Source organism: Myxine glutinosa, chromosome 4 (assembly GCF_964187855.1).
Source record: "Myxine glutinosa chromosome 4, kmMyxGlut1.1, whole genome shotgun sequence".
NCBI lineage: Eukaryota > Metazoa > Chordata > Myxini > Myxiniformes > Myxinidae > Myxine > Myxine glutinosa.
In genome coordinates, this window is record NC_136264.1 from 212262938 (window position 1) to 212282244 (window position 19307).

Genomic DNA, 19307 nt, shown 5'->3' on the forward strand with positions numbered 1-19307 from the left:
AATATTTACAAGCGGATATGGAGGCCAAATTCCATATTCGCAACATTGCACCCTTCTCTACCCTCGGGGCGTCCCGACCCGATAAATTTTTACCTAGTTTAGTGTGGCACTCAGATGTAGTCCCTCTACTATTAACTCTACCCTGAGTGCGACAGTTTTACAGATGTTCACAAATGAGTAAATATGTCCCCCTGCGACGTTGCACCCTTCTCCTCACAGAAACACACCCACAGGATAACCGAATCCGGAAAGAATTCTCAAACTACACATACAGCCGGTAGGGAGCATTATTTACAAGACTACGCTGCTATTTACACTACGATCCAGGACCTGTTTTTGGAGGAACACATGCAGATGTTATGCATAGAGAGAGCGCGCTTGCCAGCATCGATACACCAACCCACGAGTGCTCTGTGGCCGACGGCCTTTAATAACGTGCAGAGCACCCTTCCCGAGCATCAAAAGCACCACCCCACCACCAATCGGTGCAGTCACCATTGTTCATCGGAATAAAAATAAATTCGACAACCCCTAACCCTGCAGGTGTCTCTTGCTCTTCTTGTGGTGCACTTGGTGTTAACTAAAAGTGGTTCACCTGTATGGCATAGGTGCCACGTTGACCCATAGGTCCATCCCCGGGTGGTGCTTGGCCGCAAACGAACTGCGGTCCATTGTGGGTGGCCACAAACATTGCGGTCCATATGGTGTATCGATCCCGGCAGCAAACAGCGAAAGTGCAGGCCCACAACTGCGCAGCCAGCACCTCTCTCTCCTCTCTCTCTACCCCAAAGCCAGATCCTCGGAGGTGGGAGACAAAAGAAGCAGACAAGTGAGTAAGGTGGTAAGGGCGCAAAAGTGCACGCAATGTAAGGTGATGCACACTGGGGGCACATGGGAACCAGGTGAGACAGGTACGTTCCTATCGTACGCCCCCCCCCACCAGGTAACCTACATGGCCCCTCCCTTACCCCTTACTGTATCCACACAACACAACACTACTCATAAACATCTACTTTACAAATCAACAAACATCCCTACTGTCTTCCCCGTTCCTCCCATAAACCAAATTCGTCTTCTCTCCCTCCTAACCAATCAAATTTGCCATTTTCAACTCTCATCAAAATTTGCCATCTCCAACTGCACATCAAAATTTGCCATTACCAATTCATCATCAGTCCCTCCTAGGGAGGGAGAGATGGAATCACCCCAATGTCTCATCCACGTCGTGATGCGTCTCATAAATCCACAGCAATCTCATTTCCTGCAACAAAACAAAGAAAACACAGGTGTGGAGTCATCATCATCACCACAGGTAAGTGGCTGCGTATGGTGCGACAGGTTCATCAATCCTAACTATTTCCTAAATGACTTTAACAACTTTACACTACCCGGGGTCTTTCTCCGGCCAAACCATTGGCCCTCTTACACTATGGGTTCTAAAAACCAATTCCCATTGGCCAAACTGTGGTGCTTTTCAATTTGGGGTCTCACTCCCCCGATTCATCTCCCGGTGCCCTCGCACAATTTCTGGGCTGTGGCGTGTACCTCTCCCAGCGGGTCTACCCACCTGCACACCTCCACCACTGCAGTTGCCACCCGAGCTTACCTAGCTCCTCACCCTAACCTAACTAACTGGGGCAGGCCCTCTGGCGCTCTCCCCACTCGGTGCCCTCTCTGGCACTGGGCTACCCGATCCACACCCGGGACCCTCAGGCACCCACTCACAACTACCGGCTCCCAGAGCCCACCTGCGGCCTCACCTGGCCGACATCCTCACAGTGGTGGAGTGCCCAACCAACTACACACACTAACAGGCTACACGCCCAGCCATTTCCACAACACTAATGCACCCATTCACAACACCATTCTGCAACCGCACCACAAATGCCAATATCCAACCACAATTTACCTGCACCCTCTACCTAACACTTACACTACCCGCCCCGGGTACTCGTGAAAGGGGTCCACTCTTCCCCCATCCACACCTTCGCACCATGCACACCACTCCGTACCACTCACTCCAACTCTCTCCACACACCTGTACCTGCACACCTGTGCTCTCACACCTGGTGCCACCTGCACCCTTCTCTCCCCAAGCGCATTCGCGCTGATCCACAACACCCACTACTCACACACTGCTCCACACACCTGTCCAGTTGCACACCTGTGCAATCACACCTGTTCAATCCTCACACACACGGCATCATCTCAGCTAACTACTCCCTTCTGAAACTTGCGCTTCCCAGTCGTCCCTTTAAACTATTGCACTCCCACGTCATTATCATCCACACTAATCTACCTGCGTCCCCACTACAGGTATCAGTCACTAACTAACCTTAACGTTACCTAAGGTCATCTTCTCTAGATCCCTACACACAATATCCTAACCCACCCGGGCTAGTTTTCACTGCCATACACCCCATAAGCTATTGCTCCTTTGCCCCACTTCTGTGAGGGATGGTGGATTTGCCATCCCACCACATCGGGGGTCTCTCACTACCAATTTTGCACATCAAATTTCAACAAATTAAAAATTTGCCAATCACTGCCCATCATCTGCCAATCACTACTGCCAATCCCTTGCCAATCATCAAATTTTGTTTTTCTCTAATTTTGGGTCCAAAACACTAACCTCATCACCCAGTCTACTCAATAATGCCTCTCGGTGCGCCAATTCCTGTCCAAAGCCCGGCTTCGTAAAGCCAAGCAATAGATGCTGGTTGTTTTGTGCCGGCGGCTGGATGCGTCCGGCACTCGGGGCAGGGACGGGGGCTTACCCGTGCCGAGATCCCACGCACCACCTCGGCGTGGAGCCATCCAATGTCCCGATCTCGACCTGCCGGCACGTCTCAACAAAACGTGGTCGCCATAACGACCCTTCCTATCGGGCTGCCCGCTCCGCCTAGTGGAGCACGGACGCGGCCGTTCAAAGCGAGGCCCAGCACGCACCGAGGGCCCGATTCGGCTATAAGTCGTTCTAAACTCTATCCCGTCTAACGTCGATGCTTCACCTGGACGCTTACACCCCGCAGCCCGTTCCTTGCTCACACATCCAGCCGTGCCCATGCTCCTCGTACCGCTCCTTACACACCCAGGTACTCTCATTCCACTCACAGACTTGGTCACACACCTGACCACCGAACACTTTGGCACACATTCGTTGCTCGCACACCTCACCAATACACCGCTTCGCGCCCCCTCCTCGGTCACCTCCTCTGTGACAATCACAGGTGTGCCCTCATTCGCACACCCAACCATGTGCCTCACCACCAACTCCAGCGTGCATTCCCACTCACGCTCTACCATTCCAGGTGTGCATCCTTCCATCCCAGGTGTACATCCTCGCTCACCTGTCACACCCAACTCACTCTCCTTGTCACTCTCACTACTCTCACCTCCATTCTTGACAGCGCACTCACCCTTACTCTTGACAGCGCACTCTTTCCTCATGCACCTGTCCGCCACACACCTTTCTCGCGCACACTCTCCCGTTACACCCTCTGTAACACTCACCACAGGTGTGCATTCTTCCTTGCCTTTGACAGCGCACTCTTTCCCCATGCACCTGTCCGTCACACACTTTCCTCGCACACACTCTCCCGTCACACCCTCTGTAACACTCACCACAGCACGCTTCCATGTGCTCCCTCGCACACGCGCTACGACCGACTCACTCTCGCCAGCACCCTCACTCCTTGGCACGCACTTTTTCCTCACACACCCCAGAGTCGGACTTTCTCGCACACCTCCTCTTTCGCACACCAGACCTGTCGCACACTTCACCAATGGCCTCTCACGAACACCCGGGTCTATCTCGACCCCCAAGCTTATTAAATCCCCTGGCGCATCATACGCACGACCATATTGGTCACCACTTACACCGGGTCCTCTTTCTCTTCGCTTCTCCTCCATCACCTGCGAATCCCTCATCCGGTTAATGAGCACATCATCACGATCCGAACACAGACTCTGGACCAATTCTTTTACCTCCTCTTTTATCTCTTTCTTATCCTCTCTCCGTCGCTTTTTAATTTCGCTCACCCCCTCTTCCACTTCTTCTAATTTCTGCTTCACCTCCTTCATTCCCCGGTACGTCTCCTCAAGCTCGTCCTCCAAGGCTACCTTGACCGTTTCCATGTGCGTCCTCACCTGCCGGTCCTTCGTCTCCATTACCTCTACCACCTCGTCCAACCTCGTTGTCAGTCCCTCTCGTACCATCTGACATTCCCTCTTCGTCGCTATCAAGTCGTTTTTTATGTCGTTTTGTGTCGCTTTTAAACCTCCCAATACCGCAGTGTTCCTTTGAACCTGCTCCGTTAGTCCTTTTTGTCCCTCCGTCAGCTGTTCCACCTCCTGCGTCAGGACCTCTATGCCCCCTTGTAACTTTACAGTCCCCTTTCTCACCTCCTTCTCCATGCGCTCCTTACAGTGCCTCACCTCCTCGCGCACTCCTCCGACCTCCTCACTCACTCCTCTTCTGATCTCTTCTCCCATCACTTGCATCTCCTGCCCAGATGCCACCCTCATCTGCTCCATTTCCTCCCTGTGAGCATCCAGTTTGGTTTCTACCCCCATTCTGACCCCCTCTATCTGCTGCCCCATTTGGTTAACTTCCCTTTCCGCTTGGTCCCTCATGTCCCTCAATTTGCCTTCCATGGTGTTTTCTAACCCCTCTAACCCTTTTTGCATCCCTTCCATTTGATTCTCCTGAGCGGCCATTCTGTTTTCTACCCCCGTTAACCCCTCCTGTATTTCCCCTAATCTATCGTCTAATTTCCCAAATTTCATGTCTAATCCCTTAAAATTATTGTCTAATCCCTTAAAATTATTGTCTAATCCCTCACTGGTACTCCTCGCTTCGTCCCTCATTACCCCTATTTTGCCCTCCAATCGCTCACCCTGAGCATCCATCCGGTTCCCCATTACTCCCATACTGCTTTTCAAACCTCTAATTTGGTCTCCCAATTGCTCACTATTCTTTTCCATTCGCTCGTTACTCTGGGCCATAAGGGCCTTTATTTGCAAAAAAAACAAGTCCAAATCCACCAGGGGCGCTGTCACGGTCGCCGGCGCGGTGACCAGCGAGGCGCCATTTCGCGCGTCTGCTACCCCCGCTGTTTCGCTCTCCTCACGTGTCTCACTTTGGTCCTGGACCGACCCTGCTTCACTCTCCCCTACCGGACCCCAGCCGTCTTGATCCGCCATAGCGCGACTTTCAAAATTCGAGTTTCGTAACACAAATCCAAATTTTTTTTTTCGTTATAATTTCGGCGAGCGCAGTAACCGCGGGACCGCGCTCCGGATCGATTTTGTCGAGCGCAGTACGCGCTCCGAATCGATTTTCCCTCCCAAAATTTGGGCCTAACTAATTTAGTTCCGGGTCCGAATCTCACTCCTCGACACCAATTGTTACAGACACGACTTTGATGTTAAGATGGGCCGAGCGGAATGGCCGTCGTGTCCGCACAAATTACCCGATTGTACTCGAACGTTGACGAAGCCGCGCCACGCTGGCTCAATAAGGAAAAAGAAGACACACGGCTGGATTATAATGACAGACACCAATGTTTCGATTCTCAATTATATTCGTACGGAAAAGGTTAGATTACAGGGGCTAGAGGTATATTACAGGAAGACAGGCACTTAGACACACTCTTACATTAACCCCGGACAGACGACAGATAAACGGGACAACGGCTGACTCACACGGGGGTTGATGGCGGGGAAAGGCAGGTATCGGTGGCTCCAGGTGCGCCTGGGCTCGGGGCAGAATCCACACGGTTCGGTCCGGTCCAAAGATGCGGGGAGGTCACAGCGCTCGGAGGTAACGTTCTTTCACAGGCGGGTTCTCTTCCTCTCAGCGATCGCAGGCAACGTTCTTTCTCCAGCTGGGGGCGCATCTGACGTCACATCCGGCGCGGGGCCGCGTATATCCGGCGGGGAGTGACACGCCCTCGGCTCGCTAGCGCCGCCCCAGATGGAATCGGTCCGCCCTTCTGATTGGGTGCGGGGGGTTACCAGGCTCCGCCCTTGAGGAGGAGCTGACAGCCAGCCCCTCCGTGGTAACCCCGTGGAGCGCGTGGTCAATGGCGCTAATCGAGCCGGTGTGAGGACGCATCCTCCCCCGCGCCGCCGCCATCTCCTCTGTTGTTGTTGTAATTGTTGGGGAAGAAGATGGAAGGAGGTATGGGAAAGGTCCTAAACTCACTACTGATGCCATATAATCACATTCTGGTGCAACGAAGAGTCAGAATTAATGGAAACGAGTCCTTAACTGACATAGATTAAGAATAACTAGCAAGATGTCCGAAAGTTGTCTACGTGTGGTGCGGTGGACCTGGGCACGACATTTAATGGGGGAATAAGGGGAAGGTCGGCTCTACTGATTGTTATTTACATGCAATGGGACTAGGGAATGGGGGATTGGGGAAAGTTGGGGAGTATTGGAGAAATAGGGGAATATTTACAAGCGGATATGGAGGCCAAATTCCATATTCGCAACAATATATATATATATATATTTATATATATATATATATATATATATTGTGAGAAACAACCTTGTTCTCACCAAATTAGTGCCCCGCCCACCACGTCACGTGACCTCCTTTCAGCCTCACGCGATTGGGTGGCGATTCGGCACGCGATTGGTGGACGGGGAGAGAGCCGGCCGCCATCTTGTGCGACGGACGTGGCTCGAAGGCGTCGAGTGGAAAATAGAAAAGAGGGGATTTTTTAAGCCTCACGACAGCCGAGTTGTGCTGATCGTTTATAGTTCTGTATTTTAAGAGTGAGTAACTCCGGAAGAGAACGAGTGATTCCCGGATATCGTAGATTGGAACTGTGAGTCATATTGCCTGTGTCGTGTTTGGAGCTTCTGGTGCCGACAGTTCCTGCAGGCTTTGTGCTGTGTATTCCACTCTGTTACCATCCATTGTTTTTGAGATCGAGCCAATAAATCATCGTGCCTACCCCTAGAGGCCGGTTAAAACACAGTTGTGTTTATTGAGTTCTCTTTGTCCACCCCGTGGACTACTTGAAGCCCGGACATTAACGTCAGTATTCCGTGCTGGAAGCCTTTAACAGCCGGGATCGCGACAAAATACATATATATATATATATATATATATATATATATATATATATATATATATATATATATATATATATATATATATATATATATATATATATATATATATATATATAATAATTCATTTATTTTGTATAGCGCTTTTCATGAACCCCAAAGGCGCTTTGACAGAGTGCAAAACATAATGCATAACAAAACATGAAAACAACAATTGCAAAAAGACAAGAATCAATAGGGAAATATTTAAAGCAAAAGGAGGGAGAAGGAGAAGTGATAGTCAGGGGTTAAATGCTGTGGGTTGAATGTTGAATGCAGTGCTGAACAGGTGGGTCTTGAGTGATGTTTTGAATGTGGTGAGTGAGGAGGAGTCTCTGATGGTGTGAGGTAGTGAGTTCCAGAGGGTGGGAGCAGCGATGGAGAAGGCCCTGTCCCCCCAGGATCTGAATTTGGTCCGGATGGGGGGGGTCAGGAGGTTGGTACCAGCAGAGCGGAGGTAGCGGGTCGGAGTGTGTCTGGAGAGGAGGTCAGCCAGGTAGGATGGGGCCAGGTTATGGAGGGCTTTGTAGGTCAAGAGGAGGATTTTGTACTGGATTCTCTGGGAGATGGGGAGCCAGTGAAGCTTGTAAAGGACGGGGGTGATGTGGTCACGGGTCCGGGAATGGGTGAGTAGACGGGCAGCGGAGTTCTGAATGTATTGGAGTTTATTGGTGATTGTTGAGGGTGAACCATAGAGGAGGCTATTGCAGTAGTCCAGACGGGAGGTGATGAAGGCGTGGATGAGGGTTTCTGCAGCCGTGGAGGAGAGGGATGAGCGGAGACGGGCGATGTTTTTCAGGTGAAAGAAGGCCGTCTTTGTGATCTGTTTAGTGTATTTGTCGAAGGAGAGGGTTTGGTCAAAGAGGACGCCAAGATTCCGGATGAGAGGGGAGGTGGATACTGGGATACCGTCGATGTTGAGGGCAAAGTTATGGGTGGATTTTGAGAGCGTTTTTGGGCCAATGATGATTATTTCAGATTTATCACAGTTACGTTTGAGGAAGTTGATTTGAAGCCAGGATTTTATTTCAGAGATGCAGTTTGTCAGGATAGAGTGGGTGTCGGTGGAGACGGACTTGGTGGAGATGAAAAGCTGGATGTCATCGGCGAAGCAGTGGAATTGGAGACCATGACGGCGGATTAAGTGACCGAAGGGGGACAGGTAACGGATGAAGAGGAGGGGGCCAAGAACTGAACCTTGGGGGACACCTTGGGGGAGGGGAGCAGTGGGGGATTTGCAGTTATTGATGGAGATGAACTGGCGTATATATATATATATATATATATATGTATTGTTGTGGATATGAGAATTGTGTTTTTTAAATTGTGTAATGAATTGTAAAATATCACCCTCCTTCCTCCAGTTGTTGTGTATAAAGGTCAAAGGTCGTTCCCGTAGTTATTTCATATACCACACGTAGCCAATCATATATCCTTCTATACAGTTATCTCCTTATTCTATGTAGGTTAAGGCCTTGTCTTCCATTAATTTAACACTCCATTGCACCGAATTCAAATAGAGTAGATTCCCTTTCATTCCCATTCCTAAATGTATTGTTGTGGATATGAGAATTGTGTTTTATTAATTGTGTAATGAATTGTAAAATATCACCCTCCTTCCTCCAGTTGTTGTGTATAAAGGTCAAAGGTCGTTCCCGTAGTTATTTCATATACCACACGTAGCCAATCATATATCCTTCTATACAGTTATCTCCTTATTCTATGTAGGTTAAGGCCTTGTCTTCCATTAATTTAACACTCCATTGCACCGAATTCAAATAGAGTAGATTCCCTTTCATTCCCATTCCTAAAGCATCCATTGCCAACTGCATTTGGGCGGTTTTCTTCATCCCAAAACTCCATTGAGCACGCGGCCAGCTCGGAGAAGAAAGGCGTGTCTCCACCTCGTCATAGAGGGGAGGAGTGAGCCAGCTCCGGACAACCAACCAAGTATAAGGGGTTTGGCTTGAGAGGGCGGAGAGAGAACAATCTGGGAGGTTCGCAAAGGTTCAAGGGTGGGGCTTATATAACCCGCGGGAGACGCCCCCACCTCAGATGAGATACAGAGGATGAGCCCTTGGAAAGCACGCGACGCACCTGAGACGAGCTGCATGATCCAGGAGAGGAGAGAGGGATGTCCCATGAGCTTTAAACCACCACAGCTTTGAGCTTCCACGGCAGTTTCGACCGTGGCCGCGAAGGAACGGCGGCTGCTGAACGTGCCGATCGAGAAGGGGGCGGCGGCTGCTCACTCCCGGCCCGACCGTGCTCCGGGTCCAGTTGGACCTTCCTCTCCTTCCAGCCAATCGTTCCTGCCTTCATCCCCCATTCGTGTGAGTTTGATTGTAGTCTGTCTTTTTGTCTTGTCCTGGGGTACTAAGTAAGACTGCATAGGTAAGCTAAGGTGCACTGTGTCCGCTTCTTCTTCTTCTGTTTTTATTTTATTATCCTTCCTCCTCCTTGGTTTCTTTTAATTGTGTAAATATTAGTAATAAATTATATTTGTCTTTCATACCTTTTGCCTTCTTCTTTCCATTACATCCTTCGTCTTTGTCTTTTCCCCATTGGACGCCGGTGGCATGATTTGGCCAACGTTTCAGGATCGGGTTTAGTCTTTGCTAATGACTCGAACTTCGGGGTGCTAAAAACCGCTCGGCAACTAGACCATCAAAACCGGGGTTCGAGCGGGAGTCCCTCCCTTGCTTCATGGTCGGGAGTGGCACTCAGGTCCTTGGGACTTTTTGTAGACCAAATACCCTGGCTGCTCCCGACCGGAAGGAGCGTTGGGCCCCCAGGACTCACGTCGGTCAGGCGCGGACAAGGGGATTAATCCCCCCTTTTTAAGGGGGAAAGGCCGACGTAGAGATCCGTAACAGTATATATGTATATATTTGGGTTGGTACCAGGGGAAACCCTGGTGTTGGGCTAGCGGCTAGGGTGTCAGCTTAGGATCCTAGGATCCTGGGTTCGAATCCCGGTCGATCGCTGAATTAACGCCAGGGGGGTTGACTCAGCCTGTCATCCTTCCGAGGTCGGCTAATTGAGGACCAGTTCACTGGTAATTCCCTGTTTGTCGTTAAAGGCGGCAAAAAGGGTTGGCGTCAGGAAGGGCATCCGGCCATAAAACATTGCTTCAAAAAGGGAAACCGAAAAACAACAACAACCACGGTTCCCGAAAAAGGCCAACCCCCGCTTGCAGGGAAAAATGGCCTTTAAAGGTGGTTATAAAGGTGGTTATATACCAACGTCTTACGTGCCTGCTCGGCAGTCTCCAAATGTGTGTATGTGTGTGTGTGTTTGTGTGTGTGTGTGTGTGTGTGTGTGTGTGTGTGTGTATGTGTGTGAATGTGTATGTGTGTGAGTGTTCGAGATAAATCTCATCTAGATTTACAGCATATATAATCTATCTATAATTCCAGTAATCTCTGTCTGTACGTCTGTACGTCTGTACGTTTGTTTGTCTGTGACCGCTGTTTCTCGACAACCACGGGTCCGATATACTTTAAACTTGCCAGGTATATTGCTGGGGACCCGAGGATGTGCCTTTTCAAGGTTTCATATTAATCGGACAATTACTTACCGAGCTATGTCCAAAAAACGATTCAACCAATCAGAGAGCAGCGAACGATCGCGTGTGCCGAACGTGGAGGACACACTCTGCCTCGGATGGCACATTTGACAGCGTATTCATTTATTTCACGTTTGCAAACTATGTTGGCGTTAAACTATGTTTTAAAACTAATAAAACCGAATTTGCGATTCATTCGCTTTCCTGCGCGTTTGTGCACGCGATGGCGATTTCTTTACCAAACTCCGGAAGCCGTTCGCTTTGGACCAAACCATTGCATGTAAATAGAGAGGGGGGGATTGTCACCGTACTCGCAAGCCGTTCGCTTTGGACCAAACCATTTCATGTAAATAGAGGGGGGGGGATATAATTTTAGATATAGATATAGTACGGGCAATGCCCTAGTATTACAAATGAACGTATTAAACGTGGAACTTTTAAAAACATTATTAAAGCATTATTGAATTACAAATTTACATCTTAAACATGGAAATGTTTTAAAAACGGTTTTAGCTTGTAATGTTTTCTGATGTTTTTAAAATCCTACAAATTAATGTTTTCATGACTTTTCACTTCACCCTTTCACAAATGGTGTAAAAATGTTTTGGGTTAGCTGTGTTTTTCTTGTTGTTGTTGGTGTAGTTGTTCTTCTTCTTCTTCATAGTCACACTTACAATTACTGTTGCAATTGTGTAAATTAATATCATTGTCGGGGTTTATTAATTGGACTTTGGACCAAATTTCAAAACCAAAACACTCAAGCGCCTTTGGGCTTCTGGAAAAGCGCTATACAAAATAAATGAATTATTATTATTATTATTATTATTGTGTGTTGAGGCTTTTTAACCTGGTTGCAGCACCTCTGAGGTTTTGAAATGTAAGAGTGTTGGCTGAACCTATTGTGATGAAGAGAAGGTATCATTGGGTACCTGATGTGGTATCTTTTAGAGATTCCGAGAAAAATAATATTAAAATAAATTATCCAGGCTTCTCTGACGATGTAATTCACCTATAAATGACGTCATATCTGATGACCTGATGTCCAAGACTGTGGTGGTGCCATTGTCACATGATTATTACCACACATTAAATATGTAGCAATTACAAGAAACTATTACTGTGTGGAAAATGTTTTTACAAATTTTCTTTTATTGTTTAAAACATTCAATTTTATCGATTTAATCAATCGTTTAATCCCTCATGTAAGCAATGCCATCTCGACCTGCTAAAGGATCCAGGTATGTAGCCTTTCCCCACCTGTGTGAGGATGGTGCACTCTCTACCTTGAAGGACAACTCAAAGTTCTCTCCACCCCAGATTTGCAGGCCCGGGTCATAGAGCCCCAATTCAAAGAAGAACTCTCGATCAATGGCAAAAAGCCCTCCTGCCATGGCCGGAGATCTGAAATGAGATGAACAGGAGGATTCCATGGAGACGAAACAAACACAGGTGACCCTCAGGTACCCAACACACCAAAGGTTGTATGTATGGGTTTAGATCTTCACCTACATTGGTCATCAACTTGACCTTCATGGAAATGTTTGTTTATCACTTTGGTCAGTGGGACTCATATTATAATCGCGAGGTTATCCATCTGATTCATTCATTCATTCCATGTTTGGCATTCCCATTTGATTGATTCATTCATTCCCTGTTTGGTATTTCCATCTGATTCTGATAAAACAGCATTTAAAACAGCTTCAACACAGCTGTTCACCACCATCTCTAATCTTCCCCCATCCAAAACTTTGATATTTTCTACCCCTGTTAATTCACCCCAGATCCACTTTTTTGACATACCAACTTCTTTCCTGGAAGTCCTAGCAGTGTCCATTTCTTTTATACCCTGTACACCCCTCCCCCCCCCCCCCCCCACTCAACTCTCTCCCTTCCACAGATCTACCAATGTCCCTGTTCTCCACTACTGCTGTGTTTCCCTCTCCCCCCCCACCCCCCTCTTGTCTCCCGCTCCCAAAAAAAAAAAAACCAAAAAAACTGGAAAGCATCTGAAAATGCAAAGCCCATCCGCATCCAGACGTCTTCATCTTCTTCTGTATGCTCAAAATAATGAAAACAGTAAAAATAAAATAAAAATGAAAATTGATGATTTTATGCAGCCTTGACTTTTGATGTAAAAAAAACAGAAAGCAATTGACGCCTACCTTTAGATTAGTGAACCAATTCAGTGCCCCGATATGCAAATTGTTTAAATTTCAGGTCAATCGGGTGAAAACCCGTGATTTTACACAACCTTGACCTTTGACCTTTTGATCTAAAAAAATCAACGGATTTTGGCTTTTGATTAGTGAACCAATTCAAGGAGCCAATATGCAAATTCTTAAAATTTCAGGCGAATTGGATGAAAATTGACAATTTTATGTGACACTGACCTTTGACCTTTTGACAAAATAATAATTGGTCTCCATATTCTCATAATAAAGCTTTGTTGAAAATTTGATGATAAAACTCAAATGGTGAATTGAAATTTCAGGTGAATTGGATGAAAATTGACAATTTTATGTGACGCTGCCCTTTGTTTGACCTTTTGATCAGATTATTAATTTACCTTCTCCATATTCTCATAATAAAGCTTTAATGAAAACCTGATGATAAAACTCAAATGGTGAATTGAAATTTCAGGTGAATCGGATGAAAATGGACAATTTTATGTGACACTGACCTTTGTTTGACCTTTTGATCAGATTATTAATTTACCTTCTCCATATTATCATAATTAAGCTTTGATGAAAACCTGATGATAAAATTCAAATGGTGAATTGAAATTTCAGGTGAATCGGATGAAAATTGACAATTTTATGTGACGCTGACCTTTGTTTGACCTTTTGATCAGATTATTAATTTACCTTCTCAATATCCTCATTATAAAGCTTTGATGAAAACCTGACGATAAAACTCAAATGGTGAATTGAAATTTCAGGTGAATCGGATGAAAATTGACAATTTTATGTGACACTGCCCTTTGTTTGACCTTTTGATCAGATTATTAATTTACCTTCTCCATATTCTCATAATAAAGCTTTGATGATGAAAACCTGATGATAAAACTCAAATGGTGAATTGAAATTTCAGGTGAATCGGATGAAAATTGACAATTTTATGTGACACTGACCTTTGTTTGACCTTTTGATCAGATTATTAATTTACCTTCTCCATATTATCATAATTAAGCTTTGATGAAAACCTGATGATAAAACTCAAATGGTGAATTGAAATTTCAGGTGAATTGGATGATAATTGACAATTTTATGTGACATTGACCTTTGTTTGACCTTTTGACCAGATTATTAATTTATCTTCTCCATATTATCATAATTAAGCTTTGATGAAAACCTGATGATAAAACTCAAATGGTGAATTGAAATTTCAGGTGAATTGGATGATAATTGACAATTTTACGTGACATTGACCTTTGTTTGACCTTTTGACCAGATTATTAACTTACCTTCTCCATATTATCATAATAAAGCTTTGATGTAAACCTGATGATAAAACTCAAATGGAGAATTGAAATTTCAGGTGAATTGGATGATAATTGACAATTTTACGTGACATTGACCTTTGTTTGACCTTTTGACCAGATTATTAATTTATCTTCTCCATATTCTCATAATAAAGCTTTGATGAAAACCTGATGATAAAACTCAAATGATGAATTGAAATTTCATGTGAATCGGATGAAAATTGACAATTTTATGTGACGTTACCCTTTGTTTGACCTTTTGACCAGATTATTAATTTACCTTCTCCATATTCTCATAATAAAGCTTTGATGAAAACCTGATGATAAAACTCAAATGATGAATTGAAATTTCAGGTGAATTGCATGAAAATTGACAATTTTACGTGACATTGACCTTTGTTTGACCTTTTGACCAGATTATTAATTTACCTTCTCCATATTATCATAATAAAGCTTTGATGTAAACCTGATGATAAAACTCAAATGGAGAATTGAAATTAAAGGTGAATTGGATGATAATTGACAATTTTATGTGACACTGACCTTTGTTTGACCTTTTGACCAGATTATAAATTTACCTTCTCCATATTCTCATAATAAAGCTTTGATGTAAACCTGATGATAAGACTCAAATGGTGAATTGAAATTTCAGGTGAATCGGATGAAAATTGACAATTTTATGTGACATTGACCTTTGTTTGACCTTTTGACCAGATTATTAATTTACCTTCTCCATATTATCATTATAAAGCTTTGATGAAAACCTGATGATAAAACTCAAATGGAGAATTGAAATTAAAGGTGAATTGGATGATAATTGACAATTTTATGTGACACTGACCTTTGTTTGAACTTTTGACCAGATTATTAATTTACCTTCTCCATATTATCATAATAAAGCTTTGATGAAAACCTGATGATAAAACTCAAATGGTGAATTGAAAATTCAGGTGAATCGGATGAAAATTGACAATTTTATGTGACGCTGCCCTTTGTTTGACCTTTTGACCAGAGTATTAATTTACCTTCCCCATATTCTCATAATAAAGCTTTGATGAAAACCTGATGATAAAACTCAAATGATGAATTGAAATTTCAGGTGAATTGCATGAAAATTGACAATTTTACGTGACATTGACCTTTGTTTGACCTTTTGACCAGATTATTAATTTATCTTCCCCATATTCTCATTATAAAGCTTTGATGAAAACCTGATGATAAAACTCAAATGGTGAATTGAAATTTCAGGTGAATTGCATGAAAATTGACAATTTTACGTGACATTGACCTTTGTTTGACCTTTTGACCAGATTATTAATTTATCTTCTCCATATTCTCATAATAAAGCTTTGATGAAAACCTGATGATAAAACTCAAATGGAGAATTGAAATTAAAGGTGAATTGGATGATAATTGACAATTTTATGTGACACTGACCTTTGTTTGACCTTTTGACCAGATTATAAATTTACCTTCTCCATATTCTCATAATAAAGCTTTGATGTAAACCTGATGATAAAACTCAAATGATGAATTGAAATTTCAGGTGAATCGGATGAAAATTGACAATTTTATGTGACATTGACCTTTGTTTGACCTTTTGACCAGATTATTAATTTACCTTCTCCATATTATCATAATAAAGCTTTGATGAAAACCTGATGATAAAACTCAAATGGAGAATTGAAATTAAAGGTGAATTGGATGATAATTGACAATTTTATGTGACACTGACCTTTGTTTGAACTTTTGACCAGATTATTAATTTACCTTCTCCATATTATCATAATAAAGCTTTGATGAAAACCTGATGATAAAACTCAAATGGTGAATTGAAAATTCAGGTGAATCGGATGAAAATTGACAATTTTATGTGACGCTGCCCTTTGTTTGACCTTTTGACCAGAGTATTAATTTACCTTCTCCATATTCTCATAATAAAGCTTTGATGAAAACCTGATGATAAAACTCAAATGATGAATTGAAATTTCAGGTGAATTGCATGAAAATTGACAATTTTACGTGACATTGACCTTTGTTTGACCTTTTGACCAGATTATTAATTTATCTTCTCCATATTCTCATAATAAAGCTTTGATGAAAACCTGATGATAAAACTCAAATGGAGAATTGAAATTAAAGGTGAATTGGATGATAATTGACAATTTTATGTGACACTGACCTTTGTTTGACCTTTTGACCAGATTATAAATTTACCTTCTCCATATTCTCATAATAAAGCTTTGATGTAAACCTGATGATAAAACTCAAATGGTGAATTGAAATTTCAGGTGAATCTGATGAAAATTGACAATTTTATGTGACATTGACCTTTGTTTGACCTTTTGACCAGATTATTAATTTACCTTCTCCATATTATCATAATAAAGCTTTGATGAAAACCTGATGATAAAACTCAAATGGTGAATTGAACTTTCAGGTGAATCGGATGAAAATTGACAATTTTATGTGACACTGACCTTTGTTTGACCTTTTGATCAGATTATTAATTTACCTTCTCCATATTATCATAATTAAGCTTTGATGAAAAGTTGATGATAAAACTCAAATGGTGAATTGAAATTTCAGGTGAATCGGATGAAAATTGACAATTTTATGTGACACTGACCTTTGTTTGACCTTTTGATCAGATTATTAATTTACCTTCTCCATATTATCATAATTAAGCTTTGATGTAAACCTGATGATAAAACTCAAATGGTGAATTGAAATTTCAGGTGAATCGGATGAAAATTGACAATTTTATGACACTGACCTTTGTTTGACCTTTTGATCAGATTATTAATTTACCTTCTCCATATTATCATAATAAAGCTTTGATGAAAACCTGATGATAAACTCAAATGATGAATTGGATGAAAATTGACAATTTTATGTGACGCTGACCTTTGTTTGACCTTTTGATCAGATTATTAATTTACATTCTCCATATTATCATAATAAAGCTTTGATGAAAACCTGATGATAAAACTCAAATGGTGAATTGAAATTTCAGGTGAATTGGATGAAAATTGACAATTTTACGTGATGCTGACCGTTGTTTGACCTTTTGACCAGATTATTAATTTATCTTCTCCATATTATCATAATAAAGCTTTAATGAAAACCTGATGATAAAACTCAATTGGTGAATTGAAATTTCAGGTGAATTGGATGAAAATTGACAATTTTATGTGACATTGACCTTTGTTTGATCTTTTGATCAGATTATTAATTTACCTTCTCCATATTATCATAATAAAGCTTTGATGTAAACCTGATGATAAAACTCAAATGGTGAATTGAAATTTCAGGTGAATCGGATGAAAATTGACAATTTTATGTGACACTGACCTTTGTTTGACCTTTTGATCAGATTATTAATTTACCTTCTCCATATTATCATAATAAAGCTATGATGAAAAGTTGATGATAAAACTCAAATGGTGAATTGAAATTTCAGGTGAATCGGATGAAAATTGACAATTTTATGTGACATTGACCTTTGTTTGACCTTTTGATCAGATTATTAATTTACCTTCTCCATATTATCATAATAAAGCTTTGATGAAAACCTGATGATAAAACTCAAATGGTGAATTGAAATTTAAGGTGAATTGGATGAAAATTGACAATTTTATGTGACGCTGACCTTTGTTTGACCTTTTGATCAGATTATTAATTTACCTTCTCCATATTATCATAATAAAGCTTTGATGAAAACCTGATGATAAAACTCAAATGGTGAATTGAAATTTAAGGTGAATTGGACGAAAATTGACAATTTTATGTGACATTGACCTTTGTTTGACCTTTTGATCAGATTATTAATTTATCTTCTCCATATTATCATAATAAAGCTTTGATGTAAACCTGATGATAAAACTCAATTGGTGAATTGAAATTTAAGGTGAATTGGACGGAAATTGACAATTTTATGTGACATTGACCTTTGTTTGACCTTTTGACCAGATTATTAATTTATCTTCTCCATATTATCATAATAAAGCTTTGATGAAAACCTGATGATAAAACTCAAATGGAGAATTGAAATTAAAGGTGATTTGGATGATAATTGACAATTTTATGTGACACTGACCTTTGTTTGACCTTTTGACCAGATTATAAATTTACCTTCTCCATATTCTCATAATAAAGCTTTGATGTAAACCTGATGATAAAACTCAAATGGTGAATTGAAATTTCAGGTGAATCTGATGAAAATTGACAATTTTATGTGACATTGACCTTTGTTTGACCTTTTGACCAGATTATTAATTTACCTTCTCCATATTATCATAATAAAGCTTTGATGAAAACCTGATGATAAAACTCAAATGGTGAATTGAACTTTCAGGTGAATCGGATGAAAATTGACAATTTTATGTGACACTGACCTTTGTTTGACCTTTTGATCAGATTATTAATTTACCTTCTCCATATTATCATAATTAAGCTTTGATGAAAAGTTGATGATAAAACTCAAATGGTGAATTGAAATTTCAGGTGAATCGGATGAAAATTGACAATTTTATGTGACACTGACCTTTGTTTGACCTTTTGATCAGATTATTAATTTACCTTCTCCATATTATCATAATTAAGCTTTGATGTAAACCTGATGATAAAACTCAAATGGTGAATTGAAATTTCAGGTGAATCGGATGAAAATTGACAATTTTATGACACTGACCTTTGTTTGACCTTTTGATCAGATTATTAATTTACCTTCTCCATATTATCATAATAAAGCTTTGATGAAAACCTGATGATAAACTCAAATGATGAATTGGATGAAAATTGACAATTTTATGTGACGCTGACCTTTGTTTGACCTTTTGATCAGATTATTAATTTACATTCTCCATATTATCATAATAAAGCTTTGATGAAAACCTGATGATAAAACTCAAATGGTGAATTGAAATTTCAGGTGAATCGGATGAAAATTGACAATTTTATGTGACATTGACCTTTGTTTGACCTTTTGATCAGATTATTAATTTACCTTCTCCATATTATCATAATAAAGCTTTGATGAAAACCTGATGATAAAACTCAAATGGTGAATTGAAATTTAAGGTGAATTGGATGAAAATTGACAATTTTATGTGACGCTGACCTTTGTT

General features: G+C 42.0%; 1 protein-coding gene across 1 annotated transcript in view; it reads right to left on the bottom strand.

Annotated features, from left to right (window-relative positions):
• The window catches only part of LOC137426026 (N-acetylgalactosaminyltransferase 7-like), a 270803-nt gene that overhangs the window by 40777 nt on the left and 210719 nt on the right, over positions 1 to 19307 (bottom strand). Inside the window, exon 7 of the mRNA XM_068114748.2 lies at positions 11981 to 12098. Within this exon, the coding sequence (XP_067970849.1) occupies positions 11981 to 12098 (118 nt within the window). The remainder of the gene's footprint in view (positions 1 to 11980; positions 12099 to 19307) is intronic.